The sequence below is a fragment of the Pelecanus crispus genome, chromosome 3, assembly GCF_030463565.1.
Source record: "Pelecanus crispus isolate bPelCri1 chromosome 3, bPelCri1.pri, whole genome shotgun sequence".
Taxonomy (NCBI): Eukaryota; Metazoa; Chordata; class Aves; order Pelecaniformes; family Pelecanidae; genus Pelecanus; species Pelecanus crispus.
In genome coordinates this window covers 61,831,984-61,849,254 of record NC_134645.1, presented here as the reverse complement: position 1 = coordinate 61,849,254, position 17,271 = coordinate 61,831,984, and the positions used below count along the sequence as shown (strand labels likewise).

The following is a 17,271-nucleotide window of genomic DNA, read 5'->3' as shown; positions in this document are numbered from 1 at the left end:
AGGACGTATTACCCAGTTAAGACAGTGCAAGCTATCAGCTCCGCTGGGAATGGAGCCAAGGGGCATAACATCCCTTCCCTCAGGGCTTTTATTAATAGAGATGCAGGACTCGCAGACCAGCCTCACCTGCTGGGGAACACAGGGCAAATTATGTAAAAAGGATGACCTGGAGAAAATTTCTCCTTCAGTTCCCTCCTTCATGAGACAGACTTGAGCTTTATTCTTATTCAGTTTCACCATGTAAACACATCTTGATCGGTATGCTAAAATGCGTAACAGTCACCCAAAGAAGCTTAATTCCAGTGTAACACATAGATAAATGTTTACCTATTAAAAATACAAACCACTAGACCAGAAAATCCTGATGTGTTACTTTGCAACATTAAATCTGTTGCATCAGCTCTGGGACTATTGCAGTATGCGTACAGATAGGCTTGTTTAAATATTCCACAAGCCTATTACCAGACATGCAAGAACAGCCGACTTTCAAGTGCTGATCACAGATTTTTGACTAATAAAATCAAAATACAAGGGCCAGGGAACAGCAGGAGTAAAGTCACCTAATGAACAACACATAAAATACTGCTTTGCAGGACAAACAGCAGACATGGCAAAGGCTAGTGAAAATAGTAATGTTCTGAGTGTAGGTGCATCTCTACACTTTCTGCCTCACCATCAAGGAAGCGTGTCTGCTGTTATTTACCTTTTTATCAGGGAGAAGGCAGCGAACTCTTGTTTCACATTTAATTGTGTTTTTATTGAGAAAATACAGGCTCCCAAAGCGTGGGGTTTACACTAAATGCATGCACAGGCCATTTGATTCACAAAGAGAAAATGACCCTGTGAGATGCTGTAGCTTCATTAGCAGTAACACAGCCCTTCAGCAGGGGCACGCACGAGCACAGCCCCTCTCCCCAGGGCCAGCCTGCCCCAGTACATCAAACCTGCACCAAGCCTTCAGCTGGTGTAAACTGGCACAGCTTTACGAGTCAGCTGTCTGCACCCACAGCTGGCCTCCTGCGTGACAACAGTCTTCTCCTGTTGGCTAAAATGGACTTCCAAGCAGGGTGTGTTGCTTAGAGAGGCCATGCCAAAGACAGATGGTTTTGCAGCAGTCTCTCCTCTTTTTCCCTTGAAGACTCGCCTGTGTTACTCTACATTAAATTGCAATAGTACTTCAGAGTCCCAGTCATAAGCCAGCACAACGATGTGTTAAGGACTGTGCATACAGGCTATCTCCAAAGAAATCCTACTTCCAAACAGTTTGCAATGTGCCAGAAGGCAAGTTTTGTTACAAATTCAAACCTGATAGTCTCATGCTGCTGATTATAAACTAACCCACCGGGTCAAAACCTCTCATTCACCAATTTTATTTATCACAAAGAACCCCAAAATTAGATACATACTCTTCACAAGTGATGCTTCCATTGCAAGTTTGCCATGTCTACTGAAACTGCGAATGCAAATTTGATGGACAGACGTCTCCTACCCCCTGCACCAACAGCACCTCGCAGGATGAGCCCCAGCAGAAACAAACCCTTCTACGCTATCCCCAGCAAGTAAGATCTACCTGAGTTATGGAAGGTCGCTTTTCTTTTCCTTTTCTTGCCAATGTGTCCAGTCCTTTTAGCGAAGAAAATAAACCCTTCTTATTTCGGACTCTTTGTGACAGAGATAGCGTACGTTTCCTGAGAGCAGCTTCATCCCTGGAGCAGATCTATTTGAACACAGAGACAGGCCTTTCTACATCACTTTCATAAGAGCAAAATATTGACAGTTACTTCAACGTGAGACATCAAATGAGAGTTACTTCAGTTCACCTCAATGTAATATGGCAAGGTGCAAGGACAGTGTTTTAAACTTTCAGCGGTGATACTTGTTTTGGTATTCCAGTGGCGTGATGGTGTAATTTTTTTGTCATGGGGCAAAATTAGAAGGTCATAGGAAGGGAGGAACTGAGAAAATATTGCTCTGTACAAAAAAAAGAAGTTAATGAAAAGACTCCAAAGAGGAATGATAACCTATCATTCAGATATGAAATTGCTAGAGGAAGAAAGACTCCCAAAATTGCCAAACATAGGAGATAAACATGCTATGGCATTGAGTTATTAACAAGCAATGACATAAACCACACAGATAAAAACAGTGGCAGAGAAACACGTTCCCTGACAGGACTTTCAGGACTACTATTCAGACTGACTTCTCATGCAGGAGATGTGGTCCAGCCTTCTCTGCCAAGATCAGCCTCACAGCCCTGCCAAGGTTAAAGAGCAGAGGCAAACCGGCTACCGCCATACTTCACTTAAAGCCAACAGGGTGACAACAGCTTACAGCAGCTAAGGATCTTCTGATCTTCCTCATTCTTCTGTGCAAACGTAAGCCACAGTTCTTAAAAAGTGACTTATAATTTTGGATTCTCTCTACTTTTAGCCTATTCTAAAAATACTTCCTCTTCAGGAGGGTATCAAACTGTTTCTGAAAAATAGAGCTATGTGGGACCTCCAAAAAAGATCGGCTCAGGCCAGAGGGACCTGAATCACTTGGAAATTTCAGTGTTAGGCTCTTTTCACTCTAAGTGACTTAACTCCTATACACTATAAACTCTGAACTCAGTGGAGGTGAAATTGCAGTGACCAAATTTCAACGCAATGGCTCATCTACATCTGAATAATATTTTGGTTTGTTTCTTTTTTAGATATAGGTCAGAAGTACCCAATTCTGGAGTCCTCAGGGGCCAAAAAAAGTCACGGCCATATCCCCGTGGTCTCAAAGTCTGTGTCTGTGGAAGAAAATTTTTTTTTTTTGCAGTCAAGGAACAGGCAGAAAGGGCGAGAAGGGAACAGGGCTGTCTGAGCCAATGCATGTGGGTGCAGCCATGTATTACACCAGCACAATTCCACATCTAAGTACAATATTAATGATGGCTTTGTGTAACGCACCCATGAAAAGTGCATTCGGACTTACCAGTGCATGGAAGGATGAGACGGAGAAAATGCCGAGCCGCCCCAGTGCCAATTTTGAAGGACGACTGGCAGCAGCCAAAAGGCTCTTTGGGTTTGGGAGCTCCCCACCTTGCAAACTGGCTAGGTAACATCGCATTCGGAAAAGGTCCATGTTGAATTTTTCCAGGTTCTGTTCCCATTGCTGGATCTGTTTAGATATAAAAAGGGGCAATTAAAAGGGGAAAAATGTCTTTGAGGGCTACACTGAAAATTCAAGCTCTTCCACAAACCCATAGTAAATTACTTTCATCTGGTGGTATATGGATTAGATTAGTTATTCCCTGCCAAAACACATTCAGTCATATTGTGTTACATCAACCCAAAAGATGGCTTGAAATAAAACGAAGCTGGTGGTCTTAAATGCATACTGACAAGATGAACATACCATGAACTTCGGGTAGTTTGATAGCCACAAAAGCAGTTACATAAAAACACAACCCTGCGGTTCATGAAGGCTTCCCCCCCTGCCCCCCTTCTCTCTCTCTCTCTCTCTCTTCTGGAGATTAGTTTTGTTTCCTTCATTTTTATGAGTTTAGATAGTATAGCTGGCTGAAAGCAAAGCTGCAGAGCTACACTAATACACCGTGCAAAGTGAAGTAGCTACACTGACAGGTCCTACTCATTCTTTACTACCGTCCTACAGCCTCTCTATCTGTAAACAGAAGACAATATTGGCAACACAAGCATGTGCGGTTCTTTGTCTGAATAATACGTTAAGATATGCTTACATTCAGGCAAACTACACAAATGAGCTATCTATGCTCAATACAAACCACTGGACCAAAAGCAAGAACACATACATACCTTTCATGCAATTTTTAAACATATCTGACACAGGTACATGCAGATGTAACAGTCAGCTTAATCCAGTTTCAGTGTAAAATTAGGAAAGCGACGAGATTCAAATATTTACTAGACAAAGTTCTGAATCAAGACTCAGATGACAGATTTTAAGTAGCTGTGTAGATACACACTCATCTATACAAACACACATTTTATGCACTGCACAAAAGTGAAATTTTGCTTTTCATTTCCCTAACTTACAGATTGGTAGGTGCAGCTAAAATCTGCCCCACAGTGTACAATACACACTAATACCAATAAATAGTACAAATAAAAAGGCAGCTGTGTTTAATAGACTACGCACATTCACACATGGGAAAGCAGAAAAGGCGTGTCCATTAGGTTAACGTATATTAAGTTCATGTACTGAAGACTGTTAAAATTCCCTGACAATGCTAGTGTTCCAATGTCAGCTCCAATCACTGCATGTTGTTTGTTCAACAGGTGGTTTAGGACTGCGGAGAAAGTTCATCACATTTTCATACCTTTCACCAGCACGCCCTGCCTGTCCCTGTGCACACAGGACATTATCACCACACTGAGATGAGCCAAGGTTGGGACAAGGACCTTTGTGACTCAGAAAAAAGGCTGATAAATATCATAAAAATCTCAGGTGAACTATGACCTGCAGGCTCATCTAGATGCAAAATCAGTTCAGTTTCCTTATAATGCTGCCAAAATACCACAAAAGCTAAACAACAACCTTGCCTCTTACTTTCAACAACGAAGAAGTGAGCAATGAAAGGGTGAAAAGGCCCTGTTAACAAAACGGGGCCGAGGCTTGTACTACAACTGAGACATTACCTATTCTGGCTTCCTTACACGTGTGCTCACAAACTGTGGCATCAGTTATGGCTATACTTTTGGAAGTAAGAGGTAATCTTATTTGACACTTAAAAAAAAAAATCCTTCAAGGAATGACTATTAAAAGCAAAAGACAGAATTTACAAAACTTATCATTAGAGCAATTCACAAAAATCCAGAGAAAAAGGACAGAGATACACACTTAAAGATGCCTCATCTAATCTCTCACCACAGACGTTCAAAACATGCATCCTTTGTGCCCCAGAAAGAATAATCATCATCATCTTAGGTTTATTTGATCATTGCCCTTTACTTGCATTCTTTGTGCTCTCAGACACTCCTCACAGAGCGTTTTTCTGCTTGCCAGTACTTTACGCATGGGACGATTCCAATAGGAGGTTTTGTGATGAGCTCTTTCTGTGTTGATACGCAACCAGAATGAAAACATGGATGTCAGCTTTTCACAAAACCAAGAGCTACAAGCTCAGGTGAAGTCTTTCGCTTTGGGATGACACCTTCACGGGTACAGAGCCAAGCCAACTTTGAATAGCTTGGGAACAGAGCAAGGCTTGTTCTGGGCTCTGCTGGAGTGGAGCATCCTCTCCCATTGAGCATGAGCTGAACACAGGCATCCTTGTGTTTCTGAGGCCTTCTCAAAATCCCCATTAAACATTTCTACTAAGTGTATTTTTAAGTAATCTAAGAAGGGGGAGTAGGGTACAACAGGAGGACATTCTGAAGAAATAATTAAATTACAGTGTTTATCAATCACGCAGGATGCTAGCTAATCAGGTCCAAAAGCATCGGTCATCACAACGTTACATTTAATGGCATTAGCAAAAGCTGTAGGCAGGGAATTTCTGGATTGTCTTGTAGTCTTATCAAAACCAGGGATGTCTGGAACCAACTGGAGACCACGAACCAATACCAGCTGCTATTTGTGTAAGCCTTTTAAACTACGACAATTCTTCCTAAAGATTTATACTCTTGCAGACTAAATGGGGGAAGCACACAAATGAAAAAGCAACAACTTCAAAGCACAGTATGACCTGGTCCATGCAGTTAATTTACAGCCCGCAGACTAGCTGCTGCAATCCTTATTCTGCTATTGTGTGAGGCAAATCTCTGCCCCACGTGGGAGGACCGCCCGAAAGACGGCTCAAGGACTGAACTTCATCATGCACACACAAAACGGCCCTTTTGAAATCTGCTCAAAAGCAAAGGGGAAAAAGTTGATGCACCAGACAGCCATGAGAGTGGGAATGGGTGACAAAGGCCAACAGCAGCACGAAGCGAGTCCGCAAAGAGGTAAGAGATATGGCTCAATGTGAGGCACGCCAAAACAAGCAAGCACATGTGAAATGCTCCTCGTGTGACTTGCTCAGCTGTTGTGCTTGCCTGCACCACCAGCTACAGCACCCGGGGCATCCAAAACCACCCTCTCTCTGTCACTGTTTCAAAACCTGCCTGTGAATTTCTAGGAAAAGCATTAAAGGCTTTTCCTAGAGGAAAGGGAGGATGTCATTCTCAGTACAGGCAAATGTTAGGCAAGGATTTCTGGGTTTAGTGGTCGTATAAGAGCACCTGGGGGAAAGGCAAGGAGGGGCCACCCAAATAAATATATTCAGCCTAACAGGATCCCTGTAAGGTAGAGAGAAAAAGGAGGCTGTGGCTCAGAGAGAGAAAGGAGTAAAATGCGGGAAGCCTTAAGAATTAGGGCCATCAATTATTTAGCCTGGGCCATCATGAGAACTCATGCAAGGAACCCTGGTACAGGGACAAGACAGTAATTACGTGGGGAATGCTAAGTGAAGGGACGAGCTTTTACATCAGAGACTTAGTTCAGGAATGAGTTTTTAAGAGTTAACATACAAAGGAACATCAGCATGGAACTTCTGGCAGTTCTTTAGCAGTAATGACCATTTTCAGAACATAAATAGCCAATTCTCCTCCAAGTTAGTGAAAAATCTATTCAGACACTAAGAAACAATTGCAAGTTAATCACATTTTAAATCACACAAACATACTAGCTGAAGGAAGATGCTCGAAAGCAGGTCTCTGTTAATTCAATAACCCTGCTAGGTTTTCTATAGGTAAACTCTAAAGTGGGAGCTTGGGAAAGGCAAGGGGTAAACACATTCAGACCAGACAATACAGACAGCGGCTTCCAGCAAGTGACATGGGGATCCATAGTTCCTATGTGCTATACAGTCCTCCCTGCAGGTGACATTTCTAGTGGCACAGGCACCTCCACTGGAACATGCCTACCATGGTTTGCAGACTGTAAAAGGGAGGGCCCCAACAGTCCCAGCAAAAGCAGTGCCAGTGGCGTTGCTCACGAATGATCCCCAGCTCCTCGCCCTTCTTAAAGTACAGTGCAAACAGTCTCTTTTGGGGGACTGGGGAAGGACTGTCTCAAATACCCGTTCTGTACAAAGTGAGAAGAGCTCAGTGTAATAAACCCCAAACCAGTATCTCAATGGTGGAAAGCAGTGCCAGAAATGACACCATATCAACTCGAAGTAGCAATACTTCAAGGACCTAGCGGAATGATGGAAGAAACTTCCTGGACAGCTCAACTGATAACAAAATACCAGTCTTCCATTTGGCACTTATTTAAGGTAGCACAAAAGAAAAGCTGCGCAGGGAGGAGGGCCTTCTCTCAGTGCTTAAGCCTCTAAAACTGACTGGATTTAGTAACAGTTCTTATACCATATAGAAACATGAGCTCCTCCCTGACACAATTCACTATCTAGAGCAGTAAAAAATTCAGAAGTTTTCCCCTACGCAATATCTTCTTCCCAGATGGAAAGTGTCTCTGCAAGTTGATGTAGGGAACTCTATGGATTTAAAAGAAACTTCTGCTGCTGTTTTATATGAACAGCTTTTCAACCACATTACAAACAACACCAAACTCTTTGCATTCCAGTCCCTGGTTCTCAGACACAATTCATATTGTACCCATCTGGATAAATGAGTCACTCAGTTTCTGGGGACAAGGAAAAGATTTTTATTGTCATTACTTCCTAAAGAGAACTCAAAGAAGCAAAAACATCACTCTCCCAGAAATACCATTACTTTAAAGGACACTACAGAGATACTATCATAACTTATAGCTCAAAGAAATAAAAAAGGGAACATAATAGAGTACAACAACAATGATGTGCAATTAGCAATACCCTTTATTCTTCATTCTGCCTACTGACTTAAAAAACGGTTAAGAAAACTTCCTGACATAACAAAACAGCAGCTTTTTTTTTTTTTTTTTTTTAACAATAAATGCCATCTTCCCGCTTGTTTTTAAAGGACAGAATTTTCACCATTTCTAACCAAAACAGACAGAGGAAATCTTATTCGCAGTACCACTGATAGCACAAAACTGCACCCACGTGTACCTCATTTACATTCTTGTCAATAATCTGATTGAAATCAGCAGTACCACATGTATGTCTATAGCTAGGGATGTAATTAAGAAAGCCACTGAATCTTATTAGCCAGCTGCCCCTCCCCCCAAACCAGAAGACCAGCCTTTCCTGCACAGGCTCCCCCACCAGCTTCATTGTATGAGATAAAGCTACCTACACATTCAGTAACAGTTTATTCATTATTTTATACTAAATCTTTGTGAAACAAAGATGGAAACTCACCCTTCTGCAAAATACTAATTACAGCAGCGAGGAGAATGGAGATGACCTTCCCTAACTTTCCTGGCTGCCTGCTCACTTCATTCCTTAGTGACCAGCTACTAGCAAAATCCTTCTCTTTAGGTAATGATGTAGACAGGAACCATCCTACAATGAAGAGTGACACCCGAAAAGAAATAGTACTGAATCTCTCAGAAGGCAGAGCTCTGCTCTTGCCAGTTCAGAGACCACCCAAACTAAAGAGCTGTAATAACAAGTTTAAAACAAGTTTTGTTTTCTAGTTTAGGAAGATATGGAAGAAAGAAAAGTAACTGTATACTGTGATTCACATTGAATTTGTATGCAGCAAAACTGGCAAGTGCTAGCAAAGTTCCTTGAAAAGACTCCCTTTGAGTGTTGTTACTGGAGTTTTCATCAGAATGTCAGACAATATTTCATCAGGTGTTTTAAAGAGAAATTTGGGCTTTGGGGAACCTGAAGAATAAAAAAATCCCCCAAACTACTCCAGCCACTTTCCTATAAATGTGAGAGAAAAGAGAAAGTGTCAGGTACATTTTAAACAAAAAAACGTAATGAAGTTATGCTCTGTGTAAAAAGCCAAAAGACCACCGCAGGGAAGAAAGGTACTAACGGATTTAATGACTACCCAGAGTAAACAGGACACCACCTTACTGATCCCCTTATTTTGATTTTTATGGCAACAGATAAGCTACTTTTAGTTGGAGGACACACATGAAAACTTCCATAAAAATAATCTCCAAGCATGTGCCTGTTCTTCTCATTAATGCCTCATCATTTCAGTTCCTGCAAGTAAATACCTATGTTCATAACCCATCTGATAAGTAAGTTAAGTATCATGTGCACAGAAAATATGAATCACATCAGAAACCTCTGAATAGCTTGGAAAACATGATTATACCAATATATTAAAATTTGAAGAGGCAAGCCCAGAATGCTTTCAAGAAACTGTTATTCATATTATTGTTCTAAAATGAGACAACATAATAGATCTATGTACCAAGTACATAAAGGAGTGCACCCAGAGCTGCGGTGCCCTCGCTGTGAGGTAGATTTTCCATCCCATTAAAACCAGTTCTACAGGGACTGACAGCCTTGCTTTTGACTTAATGTGCAATATTTTGCTAAAAGAGCTCCAAATAAATGCTAATAATCCCTTTTACTAACTTCTGTAGTAGTTAGACAGGGCTCCGTATTCACAGCAAACACTGTGATTTCTCTAGCAGGTTAAGCAGCTAGGAAAACTAACATTTTTTTTTTAAAGACTGTGACTCCATGGGCTTTGAAATTCATCTTGGCGCCACGGGATTTTCAAACTTGCTACCTTTTGTCCTAATTCTCTTTGGTTTAGGGGGGAAGTTACACCCTGGGGGAACACCACCACCCACAACTTATTTATTGCATATAGTAATGTAAACACACGTGGCTGTAGGTAGTATGTGCAGCGCTGGGATTTCCAGCCATGCCACCAGTGGTCTACTGGGACTGGTTGCTCTATGTACACTGCTCTCACAGATGCTTCACTGATCTCTTCTAAACTGCCCAACAATATCAATAGCTATGTGAAGAGCTGCCATTTTCTCTTAAACAGTTACTAATTCTGTTATTATTATTATTGGACCAGTAAACCTAGGTAGAGAGAATCCCTGATCTAGGCTGCAAGGCTGAAGACATTTCTCAACCACTTCAATAGCATCAAGTCTCTAAAACAGTCATTTCTCTAGAAAACCAACATCTTCCTTGTCATTTTTTTTTTGTTTGCACTTCTGTTTAGCACTAGTTTTATCAATTGCTACCCTGCAAATCCACCAGATTTAAAAGATACTATCAGATGAGCTTCTCCAGTCCATTTGCTGGACACCAAAAAGAAACATGTATGTACATTAAAATACCTATAGCAATTTTAGAAGTCCCAGTTTCCTTACTGCAACTGCCTTTCAGGTGATGGTAACTGAAACAAGAAAAGGTTTTGTTTGCCTGTAAAGCCCTGTGAATTACTAAGTCTTCAGCAGAGAAGTATTGGTTATAAATCAATACAGATGTGAAAGAAAACAGAAAGTTGAGGTTGGGTGGTTCTGAGGAAGAGGAAGGAAAAGGAGAAAGGATTTAGAAATCACAGTTTCCAAGATAATTTCCCAGTGGAAAGAAATGAAGACTGTGCCTCATCCTTCTACATGAAAAACCACTGTAACCCCTCTACAGTCCATCACACTATTTCTGCTGACTTCCCAAAATGTATCACACCAGTGAAGTTTTCCAGCACAGGATGTAGGGCATGCTTAGAAACTACAGTATTGGCAATACAGTATACTTAAGCGTGGAGGAATCATAACTGCCACATGATTGAAAACACCCCAAATTTGCACAAAACCAAACCCAGAATCTATATTCCTCTTGTTACTCAAAGTGGGCAAAAGACAACTAAACAACCACAGTTACTAAACAACTGAACTACATACGTGCAAACTTCTCCCTCATGAATAATGCTTTTTCAAAATTGTTAGCTTACTAAGTATATTATGAATTCTTGATTACTAATTACATCAAGCTTTTTTTTCCTTTGCAAAAGCCCATCTCTGAGACATTAAATCAAAAGATTAGGAAACCCAGTTATCTATTGACTTTTCTCTGAAGTGACTTTGCCAATAAACCTTCAGCAATTGTAAGGAGAGATTTTACAGAGATCAAATGGATCAAGACTGGAGAAAAGGCTCATTATTGTTTGCTAACTAGTGGATGTTTGCACATGGTCCATCCCACTCTGTCTCAGTGGTTTGCCCTCATTCAATGTTTTGAGATATTCACAGACAGAAGATTAACAGGAATAAATCTTCTGTAGCCCTAGTCATGGATTTCAGTTCTAGCAGAATGCAGCCAACTTCTTCCAGGGACTGAGCTGGAAAACAGTGCCAGTTTTTCAAGGACAGAACATCTAATTAGGAGATATTAAGAGAGCATCATTAATAGTCTTCAACTGACTCTAGATAAACTACTAGCATCGGTATCTAATGGGGGGAGGGGTAAATTAAGTTAATATACACCAGGATTTTTCCTCAGTGCCACAGGTTGCAAGCACTAGACAACTCTAGAAATCTGTATATTCTTCTAGGTCTCAAAACCTACTGCAATAAAAGGATGCTTAACTTTTTCCCTCCTCCATTCACCTCACTAGGCTCTGGACCACGAAATAAAGTGACCTGGAAATAAATTATGAACATCTGAGCACTCAAAGGGCTTATGAACACCTGCACCACAAATACCTACACAAACCTGCATACTTATTGAACTCTGCTCACACAGCTTCAGACTGAAGTGTGCTACGGGAGCTTGACAGTGAAGTCAATACCAGCCAGTCTGCCCTTCATCAAGTTCAAACCAGTATAGTAAGAATTTTAAATATTACATGCATCAAATTCATGAAACTAAAAGTGTTCCACTAGCCAAAGAAACATAATTATGCTGTATTGGATCAAAGGAAATAAACTTTGGTTGCTACTCAAGAGGCCGTAATGTGCAGCCTAAAATAATGAGAGAGCAATAGCTACTCTGACTGGAAAGGCAGGTAGGGATGGGCTCTCAAATACCAGTCAACATATTCAAATTATCAGATGTCTTCTGTAAATGGCCTAATAAAGTAAGAGATACAGCAACCTCAGTCCACAGACCTATTAGGCTAAACTACTAGACGAGTTTAGCACATGAGAGGCCGTGGGTAGTGAAGCCTTTGCCTGAACACTAAGCATGTCTAAGTAAAGCACCTTTTGCCAGTTGCTGCCTGCAAAACTGGGGACACGGGCAAAATGTCAACACATCAAGATGTACTTCTATACGGTATCACTGGAGTGATTCCTGGTTCATGTGCTGGAAGTGAGAGCAGAGTAAGGCTTGATGTCTATGCACCACCGTACAGACAATAAGGTGACCATTTTCACTGAGGAACAGTTCTAGCTACTTATCAATCTGCCCAGACATTTAGTCTTCATCATGGCTTGGCTAAAATCCCAAGGTACATAGACACCATGAACACTAAATTTTGAAGACGTTGCTCTGGTTTCTGTTTTAAAAACAAATCTTAGTGGTGAATCTTCCTCAGCACTAAGCTGCTGCTTTAGCCAAGACCCAGGCATTCCTATGACCATAATTTGAAAACATGATCAGAATAACACATCAGGCGTTCAGAAGCCACACTCAGACTTGCAGGGGGCGGCAACTGATGACTCAGCTCATTTCTTGCTGCCATGAAACAAAATTAGCCTAGACGCAAGTCTGGACGCAGACATTTTGTCTGCTCCAGCCATGGGCAAAGATCTTGCCTGTAGTATGTCAGCTCTCCCAAGCTAAGCAGTGATGGACCTGGGCTTACACTGAGCTAAAAAATTCCCAGCACACCACCAGAGAGTGCTACAAGAAGTGCTGTTAGTGACTAAGTGTCCCCCTTTTCTTTGAATTGATACTGGTATAATGCTCCAGTGGCTGCCAGTGGTACTCATGGCAGTGCTTTTCCACCTGGGATGGAAAACTCCAGTCTTTACTTCTTGTTCTCATTTAGACTCTTACGGTGCTTTTTAAGAAGCCCAGTGGATCCTGGCCTTCTAGTCATGGCTAAATTTCAACTGAAGCACACGGTTTTTTCTGCCTCTGTCCTTCCTCCAATTTTATTTGGATAAAGTACTCTTCACGTCCTGTCTTAAGGTCTGTCCTCCAGAACAGTATTGCTAAGTACCTATTCTTAAGTCTCGACTGCAATTCAGTAATAAATTAATTTATTCAGAGAACATACGGTATATTCTGTGGTATGCTATGTAACAGCTAGATATTATTAACAGCTAAGTATATCATAAAACAGTGAAAATGAATTACATTTTTCCAGAAGAGAAGAGAGTTTTGTGCTCATAAAACAGAGTTGTCTGATCCTCAGCTTTGAGGAGCCTACCTCCCGTGCTGCTCTGGATTGCTCTCCAAACCTCGCAATAATTATGACTACCATGCCAGCTATCCCCAAGACAATTACTCTCAGGCCTAAAAAGCACTGACAGTTAGAGCTGAAAGCAAGAAATAATGATAAATATGCTCCTGTAAAAATATTGTTTCCAGTACCTGATTCTCTATGGCCTTCCTGTTTTTTGGATCGCTAACAATTGAGAGCTGCAACTCTGCCATCTTTTTCATCTTGCTGTCCATGTCAATCTTCTGGAAGAGACTCTTGGTTTGATTTTTCAGCAGCCTAACGGTGTCCTCTTTCCCAAGCTTCTTCGCAAAGAGGGAAGCACAGGCTGAATGTATGGCAGTAACCCAGTTTTCCAAATCTGTCTGGCTTGTCGCCTGTGAAACAAATCCAACAGTACAACATTATGAGCAGACAAGAGGAGAGAAAAATTTTAAAAATCAGCAGCTCTAGGACATGAAATGCTTGACAGGTTCACTGAGATCTTGGCACTTTATCTTAAACCAGAGAAATAAACTTTTATCTTTAAAACTGTGCAAATAAAGGAACTGTGAGCTTTTCCTGCACTCTGTCATGACTTACCTCCAACTTTCAGCTTCTGCTTCTTAGCTCCACAAGGTCTGAGGGCTCCGCAAACACAACAGAGCCCCACAAGCTGTAGGAAAGATGTGACTTACATCCTTCATGCCTCCAATTAATTAAGGTAAAACCCAACAAGTTTCAAAGATAAACCTCCTCTTCTGCAGGTAACACAGCAACAGAGATGATTTTACATGTAAGGTCTGAGGAGAGGTGTTTGCTTGCTTAAAATATGCCAAGTTAGTGGAGAGAGGACAAAAAGGTAAAGAGAATCACAGAACAGAATCACAGAATCTTTTGGTTGGAAAAGACCTTTAAGATCACCAAGTCCAACCATTAACCTAGCACTGCCAAGTCCATCACTAAACCATGTCCTTAAGCACCACATCTACATGTCTTTTAAATACCTCCAGGGATTGTGACTCAACCACTTCCCTGAGCAGCCTGTTCCAGTGCTTGACAACCCTTTCAGTGAAGAAATTTTTCCTAATAATACCCAATCTAAATCTCCCCTGGCACAACCTGAGGCCATTTCCTCTCAACCTATCGCTTGTTACTTGGGAAAAGAGAATGACACCCACCTCACTAAAACCTCTTTTCAGGCAGTTGTAGAGAGTGATAAGGTCTCCCCACAGCCTCCTTTTCTCCAGGCTAAACAACCCCAGTTACCTCATAAGACTCGTCCTCTCACTTGCGCAGAACGCATCTGCACAACATGTCTCTGGAGAGATTTACAAGTGTGCCTATGAATCAACATGTTTTTATGCAGGCAATTCCACATAATACTGTTCTTTAGTAACATTTCCAGTGGTGCAGTTAAGCAGCCAAGATCTTTAGATTATTTTTAGCCTTCTTTTTTGAACATCTTGCTCAAGCAAACTCTGAGGCCACCAGATTCAGGGCTGAGCCCATCATTCTGTAAGGGTGAAATACTAATAGACATTAAAAAAAAAAAAAGCTGATTTTCTAGAAGCTTGGAACCACTGGGTACCAAAAGTGTCTTGCAGATTTGTGATCTGTTCTTTTTATTTCTGAACTATAATTAACTGAGCCAACTGATGTAATATCATATACCTGAAGTCATATCATAAACTTACATCAATATTATAGTAGTATAGTGCAATAGTGTAACTATACTATTATTTTTAAGTCAAAGGCACAAGCATGATGTCTGTGTATATATGTGTATATCCAATCATATACATGCATGTGCGTACTCACAACACATCCTAAAATGGAAACAACCACAAAGTTACCTGTGCATACTGTTACCTGAAATAGGTAGACATCTCCAAAAGAATTGCTGAGACAGAACACATTTTCTTTCTTGGGATGTTCTGGAACAGATTGTACTATACTGTCTTCTGCAAAGAGGGCATATCGAGGCAAACTGCTCTGCTCCATTGAGTTCCTTCCATAGGTCTCATAAAACAGCAGCGTACAACCTTTGCAGTTCAGAAGGACAAAAAACATAAGGAGAAAGTAAGTTCTGGATCTCACATTTGAGTGCTCTTATATTAATGCTTTTGTGATTAAGATACCCTTCACTGACAGGGAACATCTGTTCTGCCCCTCTTTTGAAATAGAGAAAAAAGGAAGATCCTCTAAACTGGAAAACAGGCAAAGTTAATGATGAATTTGCCAATGAAAAGTTGAAACAGACATCTAATAGGGACACAACAAATACCTATAGACTGAAGGAAGAAAAAAAAAAAAAAAACAAACAAAACCAAATCAAACCAGGGTACCTCAATATGGAAGTGTTCAATCAAGGACAGGTTGGATGGGGTTTGAGCAACCTGATCTAGTGAAAGATGTCCCTGCCCATGGCAGGGAGGTTGGACTAGATGAGCTTTAAAAGGTCCCTTCCAACCCAATCCATTCTGAGAGTCTATGAATAAACTCAGCTTATTAAAATGTTAAAGCATGTAGAAAAGATTAATTCCTGCTTAGTTAAATCGGCTTTTGTGTTTCTTTATTAAATTGAACCAACTCTCTCATAATAGCCACCTAAGAAATCTTTGTATTTGTTGAAAAGATTTGCAGAAAATTTAGTCTTCAAACAACATGCTTAGTGGATAAAATTCTCAAATTTAAACTGGATTTCCTTGAATCTACCTGCAAATTATGGACTTAGACAATGAACACAATCCAAATAATCTAAAATGGTTTAAAGGGGTTGAGTTTGAGCATGTTCAATCTCCTAGACAGTATAACATGCAAGGTACAAGACGTGCATCCAGAAAACAAACTTCATCCTTGATGATGACAATTCTGAGTATAACAAGAGGAATTACTTCTGGAGGACAGCAGAAGAGACTTGATCCCAGTCCCCAGCAGTACAACTGCATTGCCATGTTGCCTTTAGCAGTGAAGCTGGCTTAAGAAGGGCCTGTCCCCTCCATCCCTGCCATTCCTGCCCCACGTTACAATCCACTGTCCTCTGAGATGCATCAATTTGCCTGTCCAAGGGGTTACAGACTGAACTGCATTACTAAAATAATCTAGTTAAAAACTGTACTGTCTTTCTCAGTAATTTCTCAGGCTAGTTGTGCATTAAGAGAAAATAAGTAAATAAACCTCACTTTCACCCCTGGTAAACGACAGTTTAATAACAGTGAGTTTGGTGTGGTGGTTTTTGGGTTTTTTTATTTTTCAATTTGGAAGAGAAATTAATACTATACTATGGCTGGATGTTTAACCTGGAAGAACTAAGGCCAGATACTCTAAATACATTTTGAAAACTGAGAATAACCTAAGCAGTTATAAAAATCTGAGGCCACTAGTGGATTCTGCAGCAAGGCGAGCCTTCTCCAAAAGATACAGTCAAATTCATTCAGGAATTAATTTAGAGAAGATCTATGGCTGCATTACATAGCAAGTCAGACTAAATGATCACAGTGGTCCCTTAGGGCCCAGTAATCCATGAATATATTACTGCTGTAACCCCTATACATATTCAATAGAGGGCTTGAAACTTGGCCAATATAAGGATTAAATTTGCTAGGGCTACAGCATTGTTATCTTTCTAGTCCTGTTTTTGTTGTTGTTTTTCCTTCAAATCAAAGAGGCACCACAACACAGGGCAGCACCAAAACTCAGATTTTGGGCTGACTCGATGATTTTAAGGCTGTTGGTTTTTCTGTGTGACACACTGTGTGTACCTATGCACACTCAAATACGCCTAGGAAGTACGTCTAAAGGCAACATTGCAAAACCTGCAAAATAGCAATGTTTCCTTTGCGGATGCTTTTAAAATAGTTAGGTAAAACCAGAGTTCAACCTTATTTTAGTACTTCTCAAACATTTACACTTGATGCTGTATTAAAAATCCCAGACACATCATCCAAAGTCATGTAAATTCAAGGGGAGCTTCCTCAAAGGTCAAATCTGAAACTGGAACCAAAATCAAGGTTTTTTGGATTCTTCTGTCTAG

The 17,271-nt window shown here is 40.8% G+C and overlaps 1 protein-coding gene across 7 annotated transcripts in view; it reads right to left on the bottom strand.

Moving 5' to 3' along the window:
• TIAM2 (TIAM Rac1 associated GEF 2) overlaps positions 1-17,271 on the bottom strand; it is a 145,689-nt gene that overhangs the window by 65,899 nt on the left and 62,519 nt on the right. For all 7 annotated transcript variants that reach the window (XM_075708403.1, XM_075708398.1, XM_075708402.1 and 4 more), the window contains 4 exons: positions 15,108-15,280; positions 13,409-13,633; positions 2,965-3,150; positions 1,571-1,717 (listed from right to left, as the gene is read on the bottom strand). In XM_075708403.1, the coding sequence (XP_075564518.1) occupies positions 1,571-1,717; positions 2,965-3,150; positions 13,409-13,633; positions 15,108-15,280 (731 nt within the window). The remainder of the gene's footprint in view (positions 1-1,570; positions 1,718-2,964; positions 3,151-13,408; positions 13,634-15,107; positions 15,281-17,271) is intronic.